The sequence below is a fragment of the Nasonia vitripennis genome, assembly GCF_009193385.2.
Source record: "Nasonia vitripennis strain AsymCx chromosome 2 unlocalized genomic scaffold, Nvit_psr_1.1 chr2_random0008, whole genome shotgun sequence".
NCBI classification, from domain to species: Eukaryota; Metazoa; Arthropoda; class Insecta; order Hymenoptera; family Pteromalidae; genus Nasonia; species Nasonia vitripennis.
The window spans coordinates 769,610-788,580 of NW_022279615.1; the positions used below are offsets into that span (position 1 = coordinate 769,610).

Consider the following 18,971-nt stretch of genomic DNA (forward strand, 5'->3'; position numbering starts at 1 on the left):
ACTCCGGGCTCGACGGCGGCTAAGACCTCGAGAAAGAAAGCGAAAGCAGCAGCAAATCCGAGCGGTGGTAGAATCGCGAAAGCTGCAATTGCATGCAAGAAAATTAACGTTTCTGGAAAAAAAAGAGAGTACTAAAAGGGAGAAGTCAGTGGAAGTAAACCCCGGAAAATGCACAAGGCCTTGGACAGGCCAGAACTTACAGGCAGCAAAAGCTCTCCAGGAGGCCAAGGAGGATTCAGCCGCAGAATTTCCACCGAACAAGGGGGCAGCAGCACGATTGCAAAGCTCAAACGATACTGAGCAAAGCGACGGACATACTGCAGGGGATTTTCCGCAGGTAGAAGAATAACCAGGCGCGCAGTTCGACAGAGCTACTGATAGCGAAAGGCAGACCGTGGAAAACTGTCTTTAGCGGAATTAGGAATTATGGCACTGTCAACTGTAGGATTGGCGGGCGTCGAGCAAAAAGAACAGGATAGAATCACACAGCTGTTAGACGAGATAGTCGGCAATGAGGTGTGCAAAATAGGCTGCACCACGTGGATCGAGTATGAAATAATTATGTAGTCAACTCGGCCAATTAAACAGAAGTATTTTCCAGTCTCAAAAAAAAAAAAAAAAAAAATAGAAGAAGAAATGCACAGCCACGCGAGAGAAATGCTAGCAGCAGCATCGAGTTAGCAGACCGGGGCTTCTCGAGCCCAGTAGTGATGATTAAGAAGTCAAACGGCAAATATAGATTCTGCATCGATTTTAGAAGGATAATCGCATTAACTCGGTGCGACGTATACCCGCTGCTGCAAATGAACTCGATTCTGAGGAAACTGCAACAAGCTGATACATCTCTATGATAGACTTGAGTAGTGCATAACATCAGATTTTGCTGAAGATAGAAAGCAGTTAATATACAGCTTTCCAGTACCCGGGTTGGGACTATTTCAGTTTACGAGGCTTCCATTCGGCCTGTCAGAAGCTGGAGCGACGTTCCAGTGTCTGATAGATAAGATTCTAATACCAGAATTACAGCCAAATTAGTTCGCTTATCTGGACGACATTATTGTGGCAACCGAGACGTTTGAAGAATACGTCAGAGCTTTAGAAAAGGTGCTAAGGCGCGTAAAGGAAGCAGGTCTCGTGATAAAGCAGTCTGAGGTGGCTGTGTAACCTCAAAAATCCAACTGGCAGACTCGCACGATGGGCGCTGGAATTACAGGGCTATTGTTACACGGTAAAACATCGGAAAGGAGCTCTGCACCATGTGCCAGACGCGCTATCGCGAATGCACGACAAGAGAGAGGTTGAATTAGCAATGGTGACTTCGGAGCCGGAATCGCGCGACTCCTAGTACTTGCGAAAGTATCAGAAAATCAGCGCTGAACCTGAAAATTTTCCGGAGTGAAAATTGTGGGGGAGGGGGTTGTCCTAGGAGCGGCTGATGAGGACATAAAGCTGGTAGTGCTGAGTGAAAAATTGTGGAGGAGGGGGTTGTCCTAGGAGTGGCTGATGAGGACTCAAAGCTGGTAGTGCTGAGAGAAACACGAGAGAAAGTACTCAATGAGGTCCATGATACATTCAAGGCAACAATGTTAAGTGCCAGCTGTGCCAACAATGTTAAGTGAAACAGAGAGCGTTGGCAGGATGTATGGGCAAGAGAACCACGCAGAGGCCATGGCAGATAGTGGCCGGGGACATCATGGGCCCACTGCCGAGAACCGCAAAGGGTTACGAAAATATTCTAAAATTCCAGGACCTTTTTACGCGGTGGATTGAGCGTCTCCTGCTAAAAAAGGCAAACGCCAAGTCAGTCCCAGAAGCGCTGCAAGAACGCGTAATAATGCGATTCGGCGCACCCGAAATTTTCTTATCAGACAACGGGACAGAGTTTAAAAACCGACTCATCGACGATTACCTGAAGGCGCAAGGGATTCATCACAAGAGCACACCGCCATATCACCCACAGGCGAACCCGGTAGAACGAGTGAATCAAACCGTAAAGAGAGAGATCGTCGCCTACGCGCACAGCTACCATCGGACATGGGGTGTGATTCTAAAAGATATTGCAAAACCCTCCGTTACACCATCATCTAAATCATCTAGCACATCTACATCTTTTTTTTAAGGTTACTCTGTCTGAAGGTCTGAGAGTCTGTCATTTCAATGTGAACTCTCTGAAGGGTCACATTGAGATGATCAGGCTGTCCATTCATTTCCCCTTTCACGTAATAGCTGTAACTGAGACTGGGCTCAATGACAAGATAACATTCATCGCTTCACTAGATGATTACATACTATACAGAGGTAACAGAAACAGAAACGGTGGAGGTGTGGCCCTCTACATCCATCATTCATTGACAGCCATCGTTATCTCGCCATCTGACGGTGAATGGTCAGGCAAGCCAGGTAAGCCGGAGTACCTGTTCTGTGAGATTACAGCTAAGAGAGTATCACCCATCTTCGTAGAAATTGTGTTTTGCCCACCGCATATACTATTTATCCAAGGCTCTTACTTTATTGAACAACTAACAACACATGCACAATTACTCTACGAAGGTCATCATGGGTGATTCCGACCAACTATCCTCATCTGAAGGATCCGATTCCACGCCACGTACCTGCTACATACTCTTACAGAAACTACAAAGAAATCTGTGCTGAAAAGCTAAGAGACTTTCTTAGTGCATATGAGTGGTCATTTCTCGCCACGTCATCACTTGACGAACGAATGCATCACCATTCTTAACACTAACTTAATTAACGCCATAGATCATCTCGCTCCATTGCAGACTGTGACACCAAGACGCAAACGTCACCCGTGGTTCACCACGGCGCTTCGTGACCTTTTGATCGAACGGAACAAACTCTACAGACGATTTCGCAGGAGTCGACTACCTTGGGATCTATACTTTTATAGAATAGCAGGAGACGACGCGCACAGGCAGGTTGAAGAGGCCAGGATGAATTATTACTATTCATGCCTGTCTACCTTGACCGATTTTGCTGAGGTCTGAAGAGAGCTTAAAAATCTCGGTATAACCATCTCTAAATAACCTTTACCTACTCAGTTCGCGAGGGGGATCAGTTTCAGGACTTCTGTTATTTACGTTGTACATCAATGATATTGGTTTTTGCCTAGATTCAGATGTGTCCCATCTAATCTACGCGGATGACCTGAAAATATACAGCAAATGCCACCTCGAGGAGCTCCATTCTTGTTCTGTCAAAATGCGTGCTAACGCCGAAAGAATAATGAGCTTGGCTGCACAAAACCACCTCAAATTAAATGTCCTTAAAACTAAGGCAATCGTCCTGTGCTCTCCTTACTACATCAATGCTTTACCTGCTGTTGCCAACACTTACATCAACATAGGTGGAGCCTGGATTGACAATGAATCCTCTGTGCGCAATCTGGGTGTGGTGCTTGACTCCAAACTTACGTGAAAAGAGCACGTAACAAAAATATGTAAACGTACTCACTCTTTGATGTACCGGCTATACTTATTTCGGAAGAGTACCAACTTTAGGCTGCGCCAATACCTTGTACAAGCGCTCCTATTTCCTATGATAGACTATTGCTCATTAGTATAATGCGACCTGACCCAAGAATTAGACACGAAACTTCAGAGACTTGTAATCTGGAGTAGATTTATGGTGTAAGGAGGGACAAGCACATCTCTCTTTGTAGGCGTGAGTTGCAATAGCTCACCACCGCTGGACGTAGGAAGTACTTTATAGCCTGCTTCTTGAGAAAAATCTTTGACTCATCAGTGCCCACCTACTTTCTAGCCTTCTTTGACTTTCACGTTGCGCTCAGTCTTGTCAGGGATGAGGTGATCCCCCTGAACATCCCGGCTTTCAAGACGGAGACGCTGAAGAATCCATTTTTCATAAGCGCCTCATATATCTGGAACTCGCTTTCATCATACCTTTGCAACACAATATCCATCTGGCACTTCAAACAATCAGATCAAAAATACTTCTTAGAACTGAAAAACATATAACATACACACAATCACCTACACTCTTTCATTTCACTTCATTCCACTCTACGTGCTTTATATCTCGCACACTTACACAAACAATTTCCCGTTATTTCTATGTAAACCTATTTTTAAAATCTGGTTTTGTAAACAGCCTAAAGAAAGGGATCATTGTGCTGTATAATGCTAACTAAATCTAAAATTTAAACTTGATTTTTGCCTTTGTACTCCAGTTATCGAATTTTATAGAAAAATTACTTTTTTCAATTCTTGGCGTTTTTCTACAAATCTGCCCCATAAAATGACTAAAAGTTATAGTGGTGCATAGTTCTAATGATCTTCAATAATTATGTTCATTTTTGAAAAGGTTCGGCGTTTAGTTTTTTGAGTAAAAACGATTTCAATAAATTGCGCTTTATGGTTTATAATAAAAGAACGATAAAAGGTAAAATAAATTTTCCGCGGTAAAAAGATAACTAATTTTATTCTATTAAAGGTACATATGAAGCAATTTACTTTAATTAATTTTTTCGATAACTTTATCAGATAAAACTGAACTCTCAAAACTAAAAAATTGCTATAAAAAAAGTTAAGAAAAATGTACAAACGGACTTTTTTCACCATTTTACAGTAAAAACAAAGAAAATGAGACTTTGTGTCTATCTATTTAGTAGAAGCTAAGATACAAGCGGATACGTACGCACACACACATACATCTATACTGATATTTTCCAAAAACACTATTTTTTGACCTAAAATACTTCAAAACAGACTTCCAACGTGTCTTTAGACAAACTATAAAAATTACTATTTGAAAACTTCCATAGGAAGGAAGCAAAATTAGCGCTTACTTGGCATCACGATTTTTATGTTTTATTTGAATATCTTCCTTCATGAGCCTTCTGTCACTGCATAGTTTAATAGATACGTAAATACTCAAAAAAAAAAAAAAAAAAAATAGCCAGAACTGCACCTTGTTATTTGAATTTGAAACAAGTTTTAAAAGATTACTTTCCGTCGCGATAGCCGCCTGGTAGCGACTACCAGCCATATTATTAATTTTTATGTACTTAGCCATTTTTTAGACTTCGGAAAATTTATATACAGGTTCAGTAAGCCATAAATAATATAAAAATGCAATTGTTAGAACTGCACCGTGTGGTTTTAATGTTAACAATTTTTTTATAACTTTGTCGACTTCTGACAGTCTTTAAGGTAGTTCACCGGCTGCAGTGGTGCTCAACTAGGGTTTTTATTAGAAAATTCCTTTTTTTAAGATATTATACAGTGTTATCTAATGTCAAAACCTTACAATTCATAGTATCTAACATTTGAATGGTGACATAAATTGTTTAGAGTATAAAATACTCTCAAAACTTGTAAGAGGGAGAAACACTGCGCGCCTATATAGATATACTGATAGCATGGGATGACAACTTTGAATTGTTGTATCTTAAAAAAAGCCTCGTTTGCCCTATCTAACTTTTTCTCCATGATTTGTATTGCTATTTTACACCATAAGATAGTTTTTTTTTTTAATATTCTAAGAAAACTCGCTTCGCAAAATATTATTTAAAAAAGTTGTCTGAATATTAACATAAAATTTGTTACTTTTTAAAGTGTTTAAACAGTTTTTGATGATTATTTTCAAAAAACTTTTTTAAATAATATTTTTGAGGCATTCTTTCCCAACGTTACACCCCTGCTGCCCACTTTTTATTTCATGTAAAAATTTTCAAAAAAATGTTAAATTTTGTAGAAAATTCTCAGCTTTCGAATGGCGAGTGGCAAAATCACCAGTGTTAATCGGATTATCCTGAAAATTCAAAAAAACCGTAAATTAAGGATGGAAAATTTATTGTAATGGCATCCTACTAATTCTGAACTTGCTATACGAGTATTATCCAATAGGTAACAGCCTCTTTTCACTATAAAATACCTCGACGAACCGTTCAAATGGTCTCAAATTGGTTCTGGAAAAATTTAGATCCTGAAAATAGAAAAAAAAATGACAAAAAGTTGTTCTTTCTGTGTAGTTATGACAATCTTGGTGTCAGAAAGAGGTATTAGACAACCTTTAGTTAACTTACAAATTTGAGAACACGTTGGAAGGTTCTCAACATCACTCCTTCTTTTGCCAAAAAGCCAAAATAATAATGCGAAGATTCATTTAAAAAATAGAAAAGATAATGACTATTTTTGTGATGATAATTCATCAGTCGGATAATTTTGATACAAGAATGAAACTTTGTTACCAAAAAGTATGATATAACTAACGAAATATTATTACACTTAAATCTCACACATATCTTAATCCCCAACGTAACAAGACAAGTCTAATATTTTATCGGATTACATGGACACGAATAAAAAATCGTGAGTACATGAATGCTAAATCTTCAAGATGAAATGTTCAATAGAATATCCGGGTATGATTTGAATTTCCTGATTACACAAGTCTGGTTGACTTAACTGGTTCTGCTCTGAAACCATAGGTGTATACTGCAAAACATCATTCTGAATAATTTTATTTGAAATTGATTGTTGAGAGATTTGGCCAATGTGAAATCATACTTCATTTTTTAAGTTCATTCGTTGAGTTCTTTGCAGGACCATCTCGTCAGTACTTTCCAGAAATATATAATCTGTCGTTTCAAGGACTACACTTATCAGATCTCTATAGAAATTCTGTCAACAGTCCTTTTCAGGACTAGTCTCAACAGTCCTTCTCACGACTACTCTCAACAGTCCTTCTCAGGACTACGCCCAACACTCCTTTTCAGGACTTTTCTCACGAGTCCGTCTCACCTCTACTCTCAACAGTCCTTCTCAGGACTAGTCTCAACAGTCCTTCTCAGGACTAGTCTCAACAGTCCTTTTCAGGACTAGTCTCAACAGTCCTTTTCAGGACTAGTCTCAACAGTCCTTCTCAGGACTAGTCTCATCAGTCCTCCTCACGACTACACTCAACAGTCCTTCTCAGGACTAGTCTCAACAGTCCTTCTCAGGACTACTCTCATCAGTCCTTTTCACGACTACTCTCAACAGTCCTTCTCAGGACTAGTCTCGACAGTCCTTCTCAGGACTGGTCTCAACAGTCCTTCTCACGACTACTCTCAACGGTCCTTCTCAGGACTAATCTCATTAGCTTTCTGAATCTCACAATCTCAATAGTTTTGAACATGTCAAATATTCGCAGTGATAGGTGTTGTAATCCCTACGATTTGGAAGGACATAAAGGAAAAGATCTTCGGCGTATTTCGATTGGGGTTAAACGAAGTTTTCCAAGCTTTCCAGATAATGCTAAAATATGTGCTTCGTGTAGGAAAATTAAACATCCCCGAATGGATGAAGGTTTGTTTGACTCATCAAGTTTTATGAATCTGACGCTGAACCCTCATAAAGCTGAACAAAATATTCCTGAATCTCCAGGGGTATCCTCATCATCTTCTAGTCGAATGGAAGCTAACGTCAAGTCACAAAGAGAAATCGAGTTGGAAGATCTGTTGAATGGATTGAAAGCAAAGTTTTCTACTCTTGATATCAATGATCCTTTGAGATTAACGATTTTGACAGTAGTTCCAGATGCATGGAGTCTTAATAAAACTAGTCGAGAATTTAACTGTTCAAGACAGTTAGCGAAGAAAGCTAGAGATTTAAAAGCTTCAAAAGGCGTTTTGGCAGATACAACTGCTAAGAATGGCAGGCCATTGCCAAACAATACTGTGGTACAAATAGATAATTTTTACAATAGTGACGAACATAGCAGAATCATGCCGGGTATAAAAGATGTGGTTTCTGTAAAAAATGATGATGGTAGACATTTGTCACAGAAACGCCTTCTCCTTTCAGATTTAAGAAGTCTTTATGATACCTACAGTAAATTATGTCCTGAATATCCAGTTAGTTTCAGTAAATTTGCTCAGCTCCGACCTAAGCATTGTATACTCGCTGGTGCGAGTGGTACGCACTCAGTGTGTGTCTGTACGATACATCAAAATTGCAAATTGATGATTGACTCTGTTAATTTGAACAAGCTCACTGCAGATTCTGATATGGTTTTACATGATTACAAAGATTGTTTACGTCAAATCGTGTGCCAAAATTCTGATGCAAATTGTTTTCTCGGTGAATGCATAAAGTGTCCTGGCATAAATGAGTTCGATAAGCATTTGAAAGAACTTTTGGAGAGGGAAAATATCCATCATGTGCAATTTAGTGTATGGACAACTACTGACAGAGCAACTCTAGAAACACAAATCCGTTCGTCATCTGAATTCGTTGATGAATTATGTGAAAAATTAATCAAACTAAAACCTCATTCTTTCATAGCAAAACAACAGTCTCGATACTATCAGGAGAAGAAAGAGAATTTAGAAGAAAGAGAATTTCTCGTAGTGTTAGACTTTTCTGAAAATTACAAATATGTTGCACAAGAGGCATCGCAAGGATTCCACTTCAATAATTCCCAATGCACAGTCTTTCCTATCGTGTGTTACTACAAAAATGGGTTGAAAATTGAGCACAAAAGTTTCATTTTCTTGTCAAATAGTACACTCCATGACACAGCTGCAGTATATACTGTACAGAAGTTGCTGGACCCTGAATTGAAAAAAATCAATTCTGAGTTGAGTAAAGTTATCTACTTTAGCGATGGAGCTAAACAGCATTTTAAAAATAAATACCAGATGATGAATCTTATGTATCATGAACAGGATTTTGGTGTCCGAGCAGAATGGCACTTTCATGCTACTGCACACGGTAAAGGGGCTTCTGATGGTGTAGGTGCTGTATTCAAAAGAGAAGCTGTACGAGCTAGTCTTCTTTGTAAACCAAATGACGCCATTATTACATTCGAGAAACTTATCGACTGGGCTCAGAAAAATTCCAAAAATATTCATGCACTATCTTACAATGACAAAGATCACAACAAAATGACACGATTTTTGAACAAAAGATTTGATGCTGCTCCACCAGTTCCAGAAATTCTAAAGAAACACTGTTTCATACCCATTAATAACACAGAAATGATGATCAAAAGATACTCTGAAGATGGCGCTACAACGACATTTTCATATCAAGATTTCAAACAATAGAGTATAATAGCTCAGGAGATATTAGAATCATAACATAGAAAAGATATATTGTGACCAACAGTTTTAAAAAATGACTACTAATAACACTCAGTTTCATTAATCTATTTCAACTCTCAGGCCTGTTTCTGATGAACTACAATGCAACAAATTTATGAATTTGACTATGAATCACATCAATTCATTCATATTTCATAGTGGAGACATTTCTGAAAAATTTATCCGACTGATGAATTATCATCACAAAAATAGTCATTATCTTTTCTATTTTTCAAATGAATCTTCGCATTATTATTTTGGCTTTTTGGCAAAAGGAGGAGTGATGTTGAGAACCTTCCAACGTGTTCTCAAATTTGTAAGTTAACTAAAGGTTGTCTAATACCTCTTTCTGACACCAAGATTGTCATAACTACACAGAAAGAACAACTTATTGTCATTTTTTTTTCTATTTTCAGGATCCAAATTTTTCCAGAACCAATTTGAGACCATTTGAACGGTTCGTCGAGGTATTTTATAGTGAAAAGAGGCTGTTACCTATTGGATAATACTCGTATAGCAACTTCAGAATTAGTAGGATGCCATTACAATAAATTTTCCATCCTTAATTTACGGTTTTTTTGAATTTTCAGGATAATCCGATTAACACTGGTGATTTTGTCACTCGCCATTCGAAAGCTGAGAATTTTCTACAAACATTTTTTTGAAAATTTTTAGATGAAATAAAAAGTGGGCAGCAGGGGTGTAACGTTGGGAAAGAATGCCTCTTTTGTATAAAACCCTACATTCATCTGGAAACTATATGTGTTTGAAGAATATCTATTAGTATAAAAGTTCCCTTCGTAGTCCAAATCTTAAGTAAGTGAAAAATGGAAATTCTGAATTTTGGCCTTCGAAGAAATGTCATACCTTATAATATGGCACATATAATCATGGTTTTATGTTTCTTACATAATACCTAATTTTATTAATTTTATTAATATGTTTCTTACATAATACCTAAATATATTTAATAGTTTAATTCATTTTTTAAACAATTTGCGAATAATATAAACAAAAAATTTTTCATTTTTTTGGCTATTTAAGGTGTATCCGTCCCCTTAAATATACTATTTTTAACCCAATTAATAACATAATCTTTTTGATATAGCAAATACAGAAAGTTCTAGAATCTTGGTCATCCTATATTGAAAAATCATCGTTGATACTTTATAGAGCAGTTGGTCCATGCAATCGCACTAAATTATTTGGCGGAAAAAATGCACCTCTTAATAAAAATGATCCTCGACTAAGGCCACTTCCATTTCCTACTCGTAAAGCAACATTTAATGAAGTCAAGCGTGTATATGATATTTTGAGTAACATGGAAATATATGGTAAGTTTTGTTCTGTATTTTTTAAATTAAAATATATAATAATAAACTTTATTATTCTTTTATGTTTCACTATTTTAGTACAATAATAATTTAATTTCTTGTATATTTATCCTTTATGTTCAGTGTATTGTGTGTGTAAGTAGATGTTTGTGTGTATGTTCGCACATGTTTGTCGCTTTTTTCGCTATGAGGTTATGTAGGTGTATGTGTTCGTGTGTGAGTAAACGTCCTGGTGAGTGTATAAGAGCTTTGCACGTGTCTCCTTCTGCTTCTTTTGTTTTTCCTCTTTCTTGCTCTTCTTGGCCTGACTCCGCCGCTCTTTTCCTCTTGTAGACCCTCTCCTATTTGCGTTTTGTCCTCTTTTTTCATCTTTACTGCTCTTTCCTGCAGCTTGCCCCATGTATATCTTGTACCATCCACCTCTGCAATAATTTTGTCAGTTACGACGAGTGCTCTTTCTGCGTCCCTCTCCACTCTTCTCCTTTTTTCGCTCATGAGCAGCTGTTTTTCTCTCCTCTCTTCATTCGTCATTCACTGTTTTAACCGTACTTTTCCCTCTTTATTTATTTTTGTTCTCTTCTCATAGATATTTTCCATATCTCCTCTTGTTTCGAAGATAATCTTCTTACTGCCTCAGTACTCGTCTCTTCTATTTCCCATTCTATTTCTCCTACGAGCTCCTCCTCTGTAGACTCACTCATTTATCTAATCTATAATCTATAATCTCTCTATATTATTAAAAAATCTTTGCCGCCACCGCCGCCGTTTCAGAAATTAGCTCCTCCTCAATTTGGGTTATTAAGTTAAAATTATGCCTTGTCTCGCGTTATTTTTAACCCAACTTTCGTTATTGGGTTAATAATGAATGATTTTTACGTAATTTTACTGTTTCTGGCTCCCCCTCATTTTGGGTTTTTAGCTTCCCCTCATTTTGGCGCCCCCTCATTTGGCCTCCCTCTTATTTTGGCTTGCCTTCATCATAACTTCCCCTTATTTGGATACAATATGCTATGATCAATTACACCGGCACACTAAATAAAAAAAGTTGTCTGCGCGAGAAATCAGACCTATCTATCTTTATGTTTTTCGGGTCACTGAATTCGAATATAAGGTCAGTTAGGCCCCATCACGTCAGGGTCAAGGTCAGTTGGAGGTCAAATTAAGAAGAAAAGGTTTAAAAAAATTAAAATGCCATATATTTATGTTTTTTTGGTCGCTGAATCCAAATCCGGAATCAGTTTGGCCCCATCTCGCCAGGTTCAAGGTCAGTTCAAGGTCAAACTGAGAAGAAACAGTTTAAATCGATTAAAATGTCATATCAAAACTTTCCAAAAATGGAAAAAGATACCGAAAAATTGTAAAAAATCTTATTTAATCACATAATATCTTCCTTGTGTACAGAGAAAAGTTGCTTTCGTTTATATTTTTTTCTTATTTTGCTTTCTTTCCACTAGCTTAGTAACTCTCGATGTCTTTCTTTACTCCTTTTTTCTCTTGTAACAAACTATTTTTACTTCAAATGACCTATGCAATGGGTTTCTTTTTCTCTTTTTGTTATTTGTTTTAATGTCTCTCTTCAGTGTCCAGCAAAAATCTGCCATCATGTTGACATTCCATCTTCCTTGGTATCGATTCTCCATTACACTTATATCTTGATGAAATCGTTCTCCCTTTTCTTCACTGACATCTCCTAGATTAAGAGGGAAGTAATCAAGATGGGAATGTAAGAAATGCATTTTATAACTCATCAAGCAACCCAAATTTTTGAAATTCTCCAACATTTGTTCAACTAGTTTCTGATAGTTCTCACTCTTTTTATTTCCTAAAAAGTTCTCACGAACAGTTTTAAAACTTTGCCATGCAGCTTTTTCTGTGTCGTTTATTTTTGTGATAAATGTTTCGTCTTCAAATAGAGTACGAATTTGAGGACCATCAAAAATACTTTCTTTTAATTTAGCTTGGAATGCATGCAAACCTGTTTCCGTTATGAAGCAGAACAGCTTTCAGACTTCGATTTGACGAATCAATAAAAAGTCTCCATTCCTCGTCATTATACGTATTCGGTTTTATTGCATCGACTAAACCTTTAACATCTATACAATATACCAACGAATTCTCTTCATTGTTCGTAAAACAATTCCTAAATTCTTTTTCTCTATCTCGATAAAAAGAGGCCGTTGTTCCTTTTGCTAACAGATTTTTCGTTTTAAGAACTGACGCTCGCGGGACGAGCATCTTCTTTGCTGTGGCCGGGTCTGGTGGAGTTGCCTCGGTCCCGGTTTTTTGATCTCGCTTCCCCCAGCCGGGTGGTGTCTGGTAGAACCAGCCCTTCGCAAACCGCTTGTTGCCGGGCACGAAATTGCTGCCGCGGGCCATGCGAGTGCGGAGACATGGTATCTCATACTTTTGTGTCCAGTACTCTGCGTAGCCTTCAGCTAGCTTTTGAGGCCCTGTTTTCTTTGTTTCCATCCTCATCTAAACCTCCTCCTTCTCTTCCCGTTCTCGCATTTAGATCCCCGCACCAGATTACTCCCCCCCCCCCCCCCCCCAGCTCTCTCTACCAGATATTCTATTTCCTCATAGTTTTTCTCTCTCATATACATAGATCTTATCCACCATTTCTCCCCTTTTATCTGTATCTTACCCCCTATGAACTCCTCTGTCTTTTTTTCCATCCATTCTACTTTGTCCTTTTTATTTCCTAATCTAACTGCCATTACCATCTCCCCTTTGAGCCTCCCCCTACTTCCCCCCTTTTTCGCTTCTCTTACCTTTGTTTTAAATCCTTTTAGCCTTTTCCTTACTTTCTCCTCCTCTCCCTTCCCCGTCCAGGTCTCTCAAGGCAGATAATGTCAAATCCCTTGATGAAACTACATCCTTCTTCCTCCTTCAGCCCCGCCACATTCCAGCTTAGGATCCTTATTTTTTCCCGTTTTTTTGCTTCTCCTCCCTTTTCTCTCCTATCTCTCACTTCCTGCCTCTCCGAAAAAACTCCCTTTCTCTCTCCCTCCACACTCTCTTGCTTTTTCCATCAGCTTCTCCTTATTTCTCCTCTCTTTCCATGTTGTGTCGCGGTCTATAAACACTTGCGTCCCTCTCAGTTTCTTCTGTTCCGCCATTACCTTTTCTTTTTCTTCCCTGCTCTCGAACTCTGCTCCTAGTCTCCTCTTGGTCCCTCCTTTTACCAACCATGTCCTCCTGACCTTCACCTTCACTCCTAGATACTCATTCTGCTCCCTCGTTCTCCTTACTCAACATTTCCTTTACCCTAGCCTCCATTTCCTTCATAAGTTCTTCCCGTTTCTGCTCCTCCTTTTCTGCTGCCTTTTTTGCCTCTTCCATCATTATCAATCTGTCCCTTTTCTCTTTCTCCACCATCGCTTTGATTTCTTTCATCTCTTTCTTTGCTTCCTCTTCTCTCTCGTCCCATTTCTTTTCCCATTTCTTCTCCCACTCACGCATCACCCTTTCTCTCTCCGTCCTTTCCTCCTGCATGAACTTCTTCTTCATTTCTCCACCTTTCGCCGTTTCCTCTTCCTCTTCCTCCTTCTCTTTCGTTTCTTCTTCTTTCTTTGTCGGGGTTCTTGGCGTGAGGCTGCTCTTCTCAAACACCCTTTTCCTTTCCAATTGGTCTTTTTTCTTTTTTTCACTTTTCTTCTTCTCCTCTTCTTCTAGACTTCTCCCTTTCCTTTTTCTTCCTTCGCGTGTGAAGCTCTCAGCCAGATTTAATTATTTCTTTGCTTTCCCTCCTGCTCTTCCCCCTTTTCTTGTTTTCCTCACTGTTGATAGAGTACTTTCCTATCCCGCTCCTGCTTCCTCTCCCCAGCCTCGTTCAAATCCTCGCGGGGTTTTGAATTCTTCCTCGGTCCTGTCGCTCCCTTTAGCTCCATTTCCTATATCCGATCAGTGCTGTGGTTTATGTTCCGCGGTCCGCATCTCTCTCTCTCTCTCTCTCTCTCTCTCTCTCTCTCTCTCTCTCTCTCTCTCTCTCACCTCTCTCAATCTTTCCACTCCTTTTTCATTTCTCCCTTTTACTATCGCGATATGTATAAAGCAAAGCTACTCCTTAACTAAACCCGTCTATCTCCGCCAAAACGCGCTAAACGACCGTATACAAAATATTTTAATTTAATTATATTATAGCTACCCGGGTAGAAATTGGCCGATTTAAAATGGTGAAAAAGCTAAGAACTTGGTAGTTTTATTTGTCAGATCTTGTTACAAGAGGTAACGCTTTTTATCATAGTTCTTTGGCAGTTCTTAGATCTAGCTGTTTTTGAAAAGTAATGCCCAAGATAGTTGGTCAAGTGACAACAAATAAAGTATTAGCGATGTTTATGGACTTTGATTTAACAAAACGAACATATGAGAAATTAAGGAACCACACTTACAATATGCATGGAAATAAATTATATCCACCTTATTCTGCAATTGTAGAAGCTAAGAAAGCTTGTTACCCTGAGCATATTACTTGTTCTAATAGTGGAGCGAAAGTTCATTTTATATCTTTGCTAGAACATACTATAAAACGGATTCTAATGACTTTAGATAAAGAAGTATTAACAAATGCAACGAAAAGTTTAATATTTGTGGGCAAGTGGGGAATGGATGGAGCTTCAGGACAACAGACGACAACACAAAAATGGAATTTTGGTAATGTCGACTCCACCGATCTTGAATCAAGCGATGATAATTCTGTTTATCAAACTACAGCCACTGACGCATCTGTATTTATTTGTAATTTTGTACCTCTGCAGCTAAGGACTACAAAAAACGAAATTTTATGGGTTAACAAAAAACCTTCATCCGTGTTTTATTGTCGTCCAATAAATTTCAAATTTCTTAAAGAAATCGATAAAGTAACCGAGAAACATTACGAAAATATTTCAGCATTGCTAAAGAAAATAAAAAATTATAACTTTGAATGTATGGAGATGACATTTGACGTAGCATTTGACATAAAATGTACCACGATAGATGGCAAAGTATGCAATGTTTTAACTAAACAAAAGGCTTCTTCTCGCTGCAACATTTGTGGAGTTAGTCCTAAAGATATTAATGATATGAATTTTGTCTTAAAACTTCAGGGCAATACAGAGTTTTACCAATGGGGATTTTCTATCTTGCACAGCTGGATTCGATCCATGGAATATATTTTACATATTTCTTACAATCTAGATTTTAAGAAAGGATCAGCAAGAGGTTCAGATAAAGATTTGAAAAAAAGAGAGAAAATGGTTAGTTCAGCAGTCTTTAAAGAGCAAACTTGGTTTAACGGTAGATGTAGTCAAGCAAGGTTCTGGAACAACTAACACAGGAAATGTGGCACGTTCTTTTTTTGCCAAATATAAAGCAGTATCTCAAATTATCGGTGTAGACGAAGAGTTATTAATTAGGATGCATGTAATTCTACAAATTATATCTTGCACAAAAGAAGTTAATTTAAACGCATTTAAAAAATATTTCTTGGAAACTGCTAAAAAATGCACAGAAATTTACCCGTGGTATAAGATGCCACCTTCTGTGCATAAAGTGCTAATACATGGATGTGACATTATGAGGACATTTGATGGACCTATTGGGTATTTTTCAGAAGAAGCCCAGGAATCCAACAACAAAATATTTCGCCATGCTCGAGTTCGACATAGCAGAATGTATGAAAGAAGAAAGACGAATGAAGATATAATTCATTATTGCTTAGTTTTATCAGATCCAGTCATAAGCAGCTTGCGAGATGTTGCAGAAAAAAAAACTAAAGAATTAACTTCACAAGCTCAAACATTTCTGATGAAATGATAATTCAGTATTTCTAATCCTCAATAAATGTCTCAACTTAGCTATGTAAAAATTATAAAACATTACAGATATAAAAACTAAAAAAAAAATTAAAAACAAAAAAACAACAAAAAAACCTCTTTGAAGACTGCAACCTTGGCGTGGTAAAAGGGCTTAAATCTGTTTCAACGCAGATGACTAATAACAGTTCATTCAACAATTACAGCTAACAAATAATGTGATTAATTTACTTGTAATAATGTCTTGAATTACGGTTATACGATTTTGCGTGTTTCCGGTCTGTATGTTAGTTAGCCAGCTTGTTGTGGTTTAGTAGGGGTGGTTTCTAGGGGTAGGGGTGTGAGTGGTTAGGTGGTTAGCTGGCTTATGGTGTGTGGCTTTATTATTTTAAGAAAAAATTAAGCGATTTAACTCGCTGTTCCCAGGGTTAGGTTAGTTAGCCTGCTTGTGGTTTGGTAGGGGTGGTTTCTAGGGAAGGGGGGGTGAGTGGTTAGGTTATTAGCTGGCTTATGGTGTGTGGCTTAATTATTTTAAGAAAAAATACAGCGATTTAACTCGCTGTTCTCTGGGATAGATGAGTTAGACTGCTTGTGGTTTGGTAGGGGAGGCTTCTAGGGGTCGCATGGGTTTAGGGGAAGGTGATACAATAAATTCCGCACCTGTAGCTTAAACTTTATGCTTTTTTAAAGAGTATAAAAAAATATCATGGTTCTACGATTAAAAATGACGCGTGGCTCGAATTTTGTCCATTTTCTCCCACTGTGTGACGGGTCAGTGGCGGATTTCGAGGTTAGAAATTCCTTCGTGAGTCGTGAGATGTCGGGGTAAGGCTGGCTTTGGAGATGAGGAATTAACCTTAGTTTCACCAGGACGTGAGCGCACGACCTGGCGAATCGCCGGCGGAACTATTGTTACTCTCTCAACCCTGTGGGCTCACAGTGGCAGAGGGCGGCAGCAATATGTCGGAATGTAGGTTAGGATTTTACGGTAGCACCCGGTGTTGCCTACGTGTGCTCACGTAGACGAGGCTGGGTGTCGTTCGGATGTTCCGTGTTGCCTCGTGTGCTCACGATGGCAATTCGGAGTTTTGGGTTTCGGTTCGTCTACCAAATCGTCACGTGGACTCACGCCTATCTCTCGCTTTTCCTTGTAGTAACGTGTGCGCACGACACTACCTGGACTGGAGCTCGAGTAGAACTGCCCGTTGCGCCGCTTGATCCGCCTTATAAAGGCGCACGGCGTGGATGTGTATAGGTGCGTTGTGAAATTCCGTGTGTGTGTGTGTGTGTGTGTGTGTGAGTCTATATATATATATATATATATATATATATATATCTGTGTGTATATATAGTTACTTAACCTATACGTTGATGTGACTATTTCAATGCAATTATAAGTACGCAACTAAACAGCTAAAGCTCAACGCTGTATAAATGTGTGCCATTTTTTCTTGAGTACAAAACCGAACACTCATCCATCGATCCATTGTTGTTAATGTTTCTATGTAAATCCATTTTTGTAATTATATCTATCACATCAAAAATGCTTAAAGTTAGTATAAATTATAGAATCAAGCAAATAATAATAATAATACACAATAAACGTATATATGAGATCGGCGTGCGCTCCCGACAGCATAGTGTATAAAACTTATACTTGCCATCGGAGCGCTCCCAACGGCACAATATATAAAACTTATACTTGCCATCGGAGCGCTCCCAACGGCACAATATATAAAACTTACACTTGCCATTGGGGCGCTTCCGCGCCCCTTGATAATACATAGTCTCGCATATATATATTTATTTAAAATATTCGTTATAAATAGCGTTAGAACCGTTAGAATACATTGTTAACTTATATGAATCTAATAGTAATTAAATTGTGATTTATAAATTAAATAATACTTTCAATGTTAGACGTTATAAAAGTCCTTAATATTAGAAGAAAAAAACTTACTAAGCGTCGCGATAATCCCCTTTGAAAAAGAATTTAGCATAAATAAACACTCTAATTATTGAGAAAAAATCCTTAATACTATACGCAGTGGGGATAAATTGTTAAACGAATTCAATAATGTTGTGATCATGATGTATGAGATAAACATGTCTAGTACCAATTTCTTGCTTTAACTTCTCCTCGTCGGTGTTGTTCTTAATGAGGAAGGCATTCACTTTGGTGGGTAACAAAACGTCGAAACTTGTATACAATTCCAGCACTATCTTCGCGACAAATTTTGTCTGAACTTTCTTATGTTTGGATATTTTATACTTCGTGTTGATCTCCAAATCCTTAATTTTTTTCGTAGGCAGGAATGATGGAGCTTTTGCCGCAGCGTTTAGCGACTCCATTCTGTAAAAATAATGAAACAATATTATAAGCTTATTATATTTATTTATGTATTAGTTATAAGAATATATTATACCCATATAATAAATTATCCTTCCAATGTTGACGTTGTTGTATCCGAATCAGATAAGGAATAATAATCCTCACAGAAATGCAGTGGGAAGATAAAATCTTGCCGTACTGGTGATGTGCACACACCAGCGGAGCTCGAAATCCTGATGTCTTTAAGGATTGACAGCCGAGATCTTTTATATTACGGACGTCCGGGAAATATAGCTGCAGCCACTCCTTTTTCTGCGCACCTTTTACCCAAACAATCAGGTTTCTTGTCGGTGATAAATCGAGGAGGCTGGAGCAAACTTCAGGTAGCTTGTCATATGGAA

At 38.2% G+C, this 18,971-nt stretch overlaps 1 protein-coding gene across 2 annotated transcripts in view; it reads left to right on the forward strand.

Moving 5' to 3' along the window:
* LOC100678236 (ankyrin repeat and zinc finger domain-containing protein 1) overlaps positions 1 to 18,971 on the forward strand; it is a 183,980-nt gene that overhangs the window by 112,628 nt on the left and 52,381 nt on the right. For both annotated transcript variants that reach the window (XM_031925276.1, XM_031925275.1), the window contains exon 6: positions 10,218 to 10,443. In XM_031925276.1, coding sequence (XP_031781136.1) covers positions 10,218 to 10,443 — 226 coding nt within the window. The remainder of the gene's footprint in view (positions 1 to 10,217; positions 10,444 to 18,971) is intronic.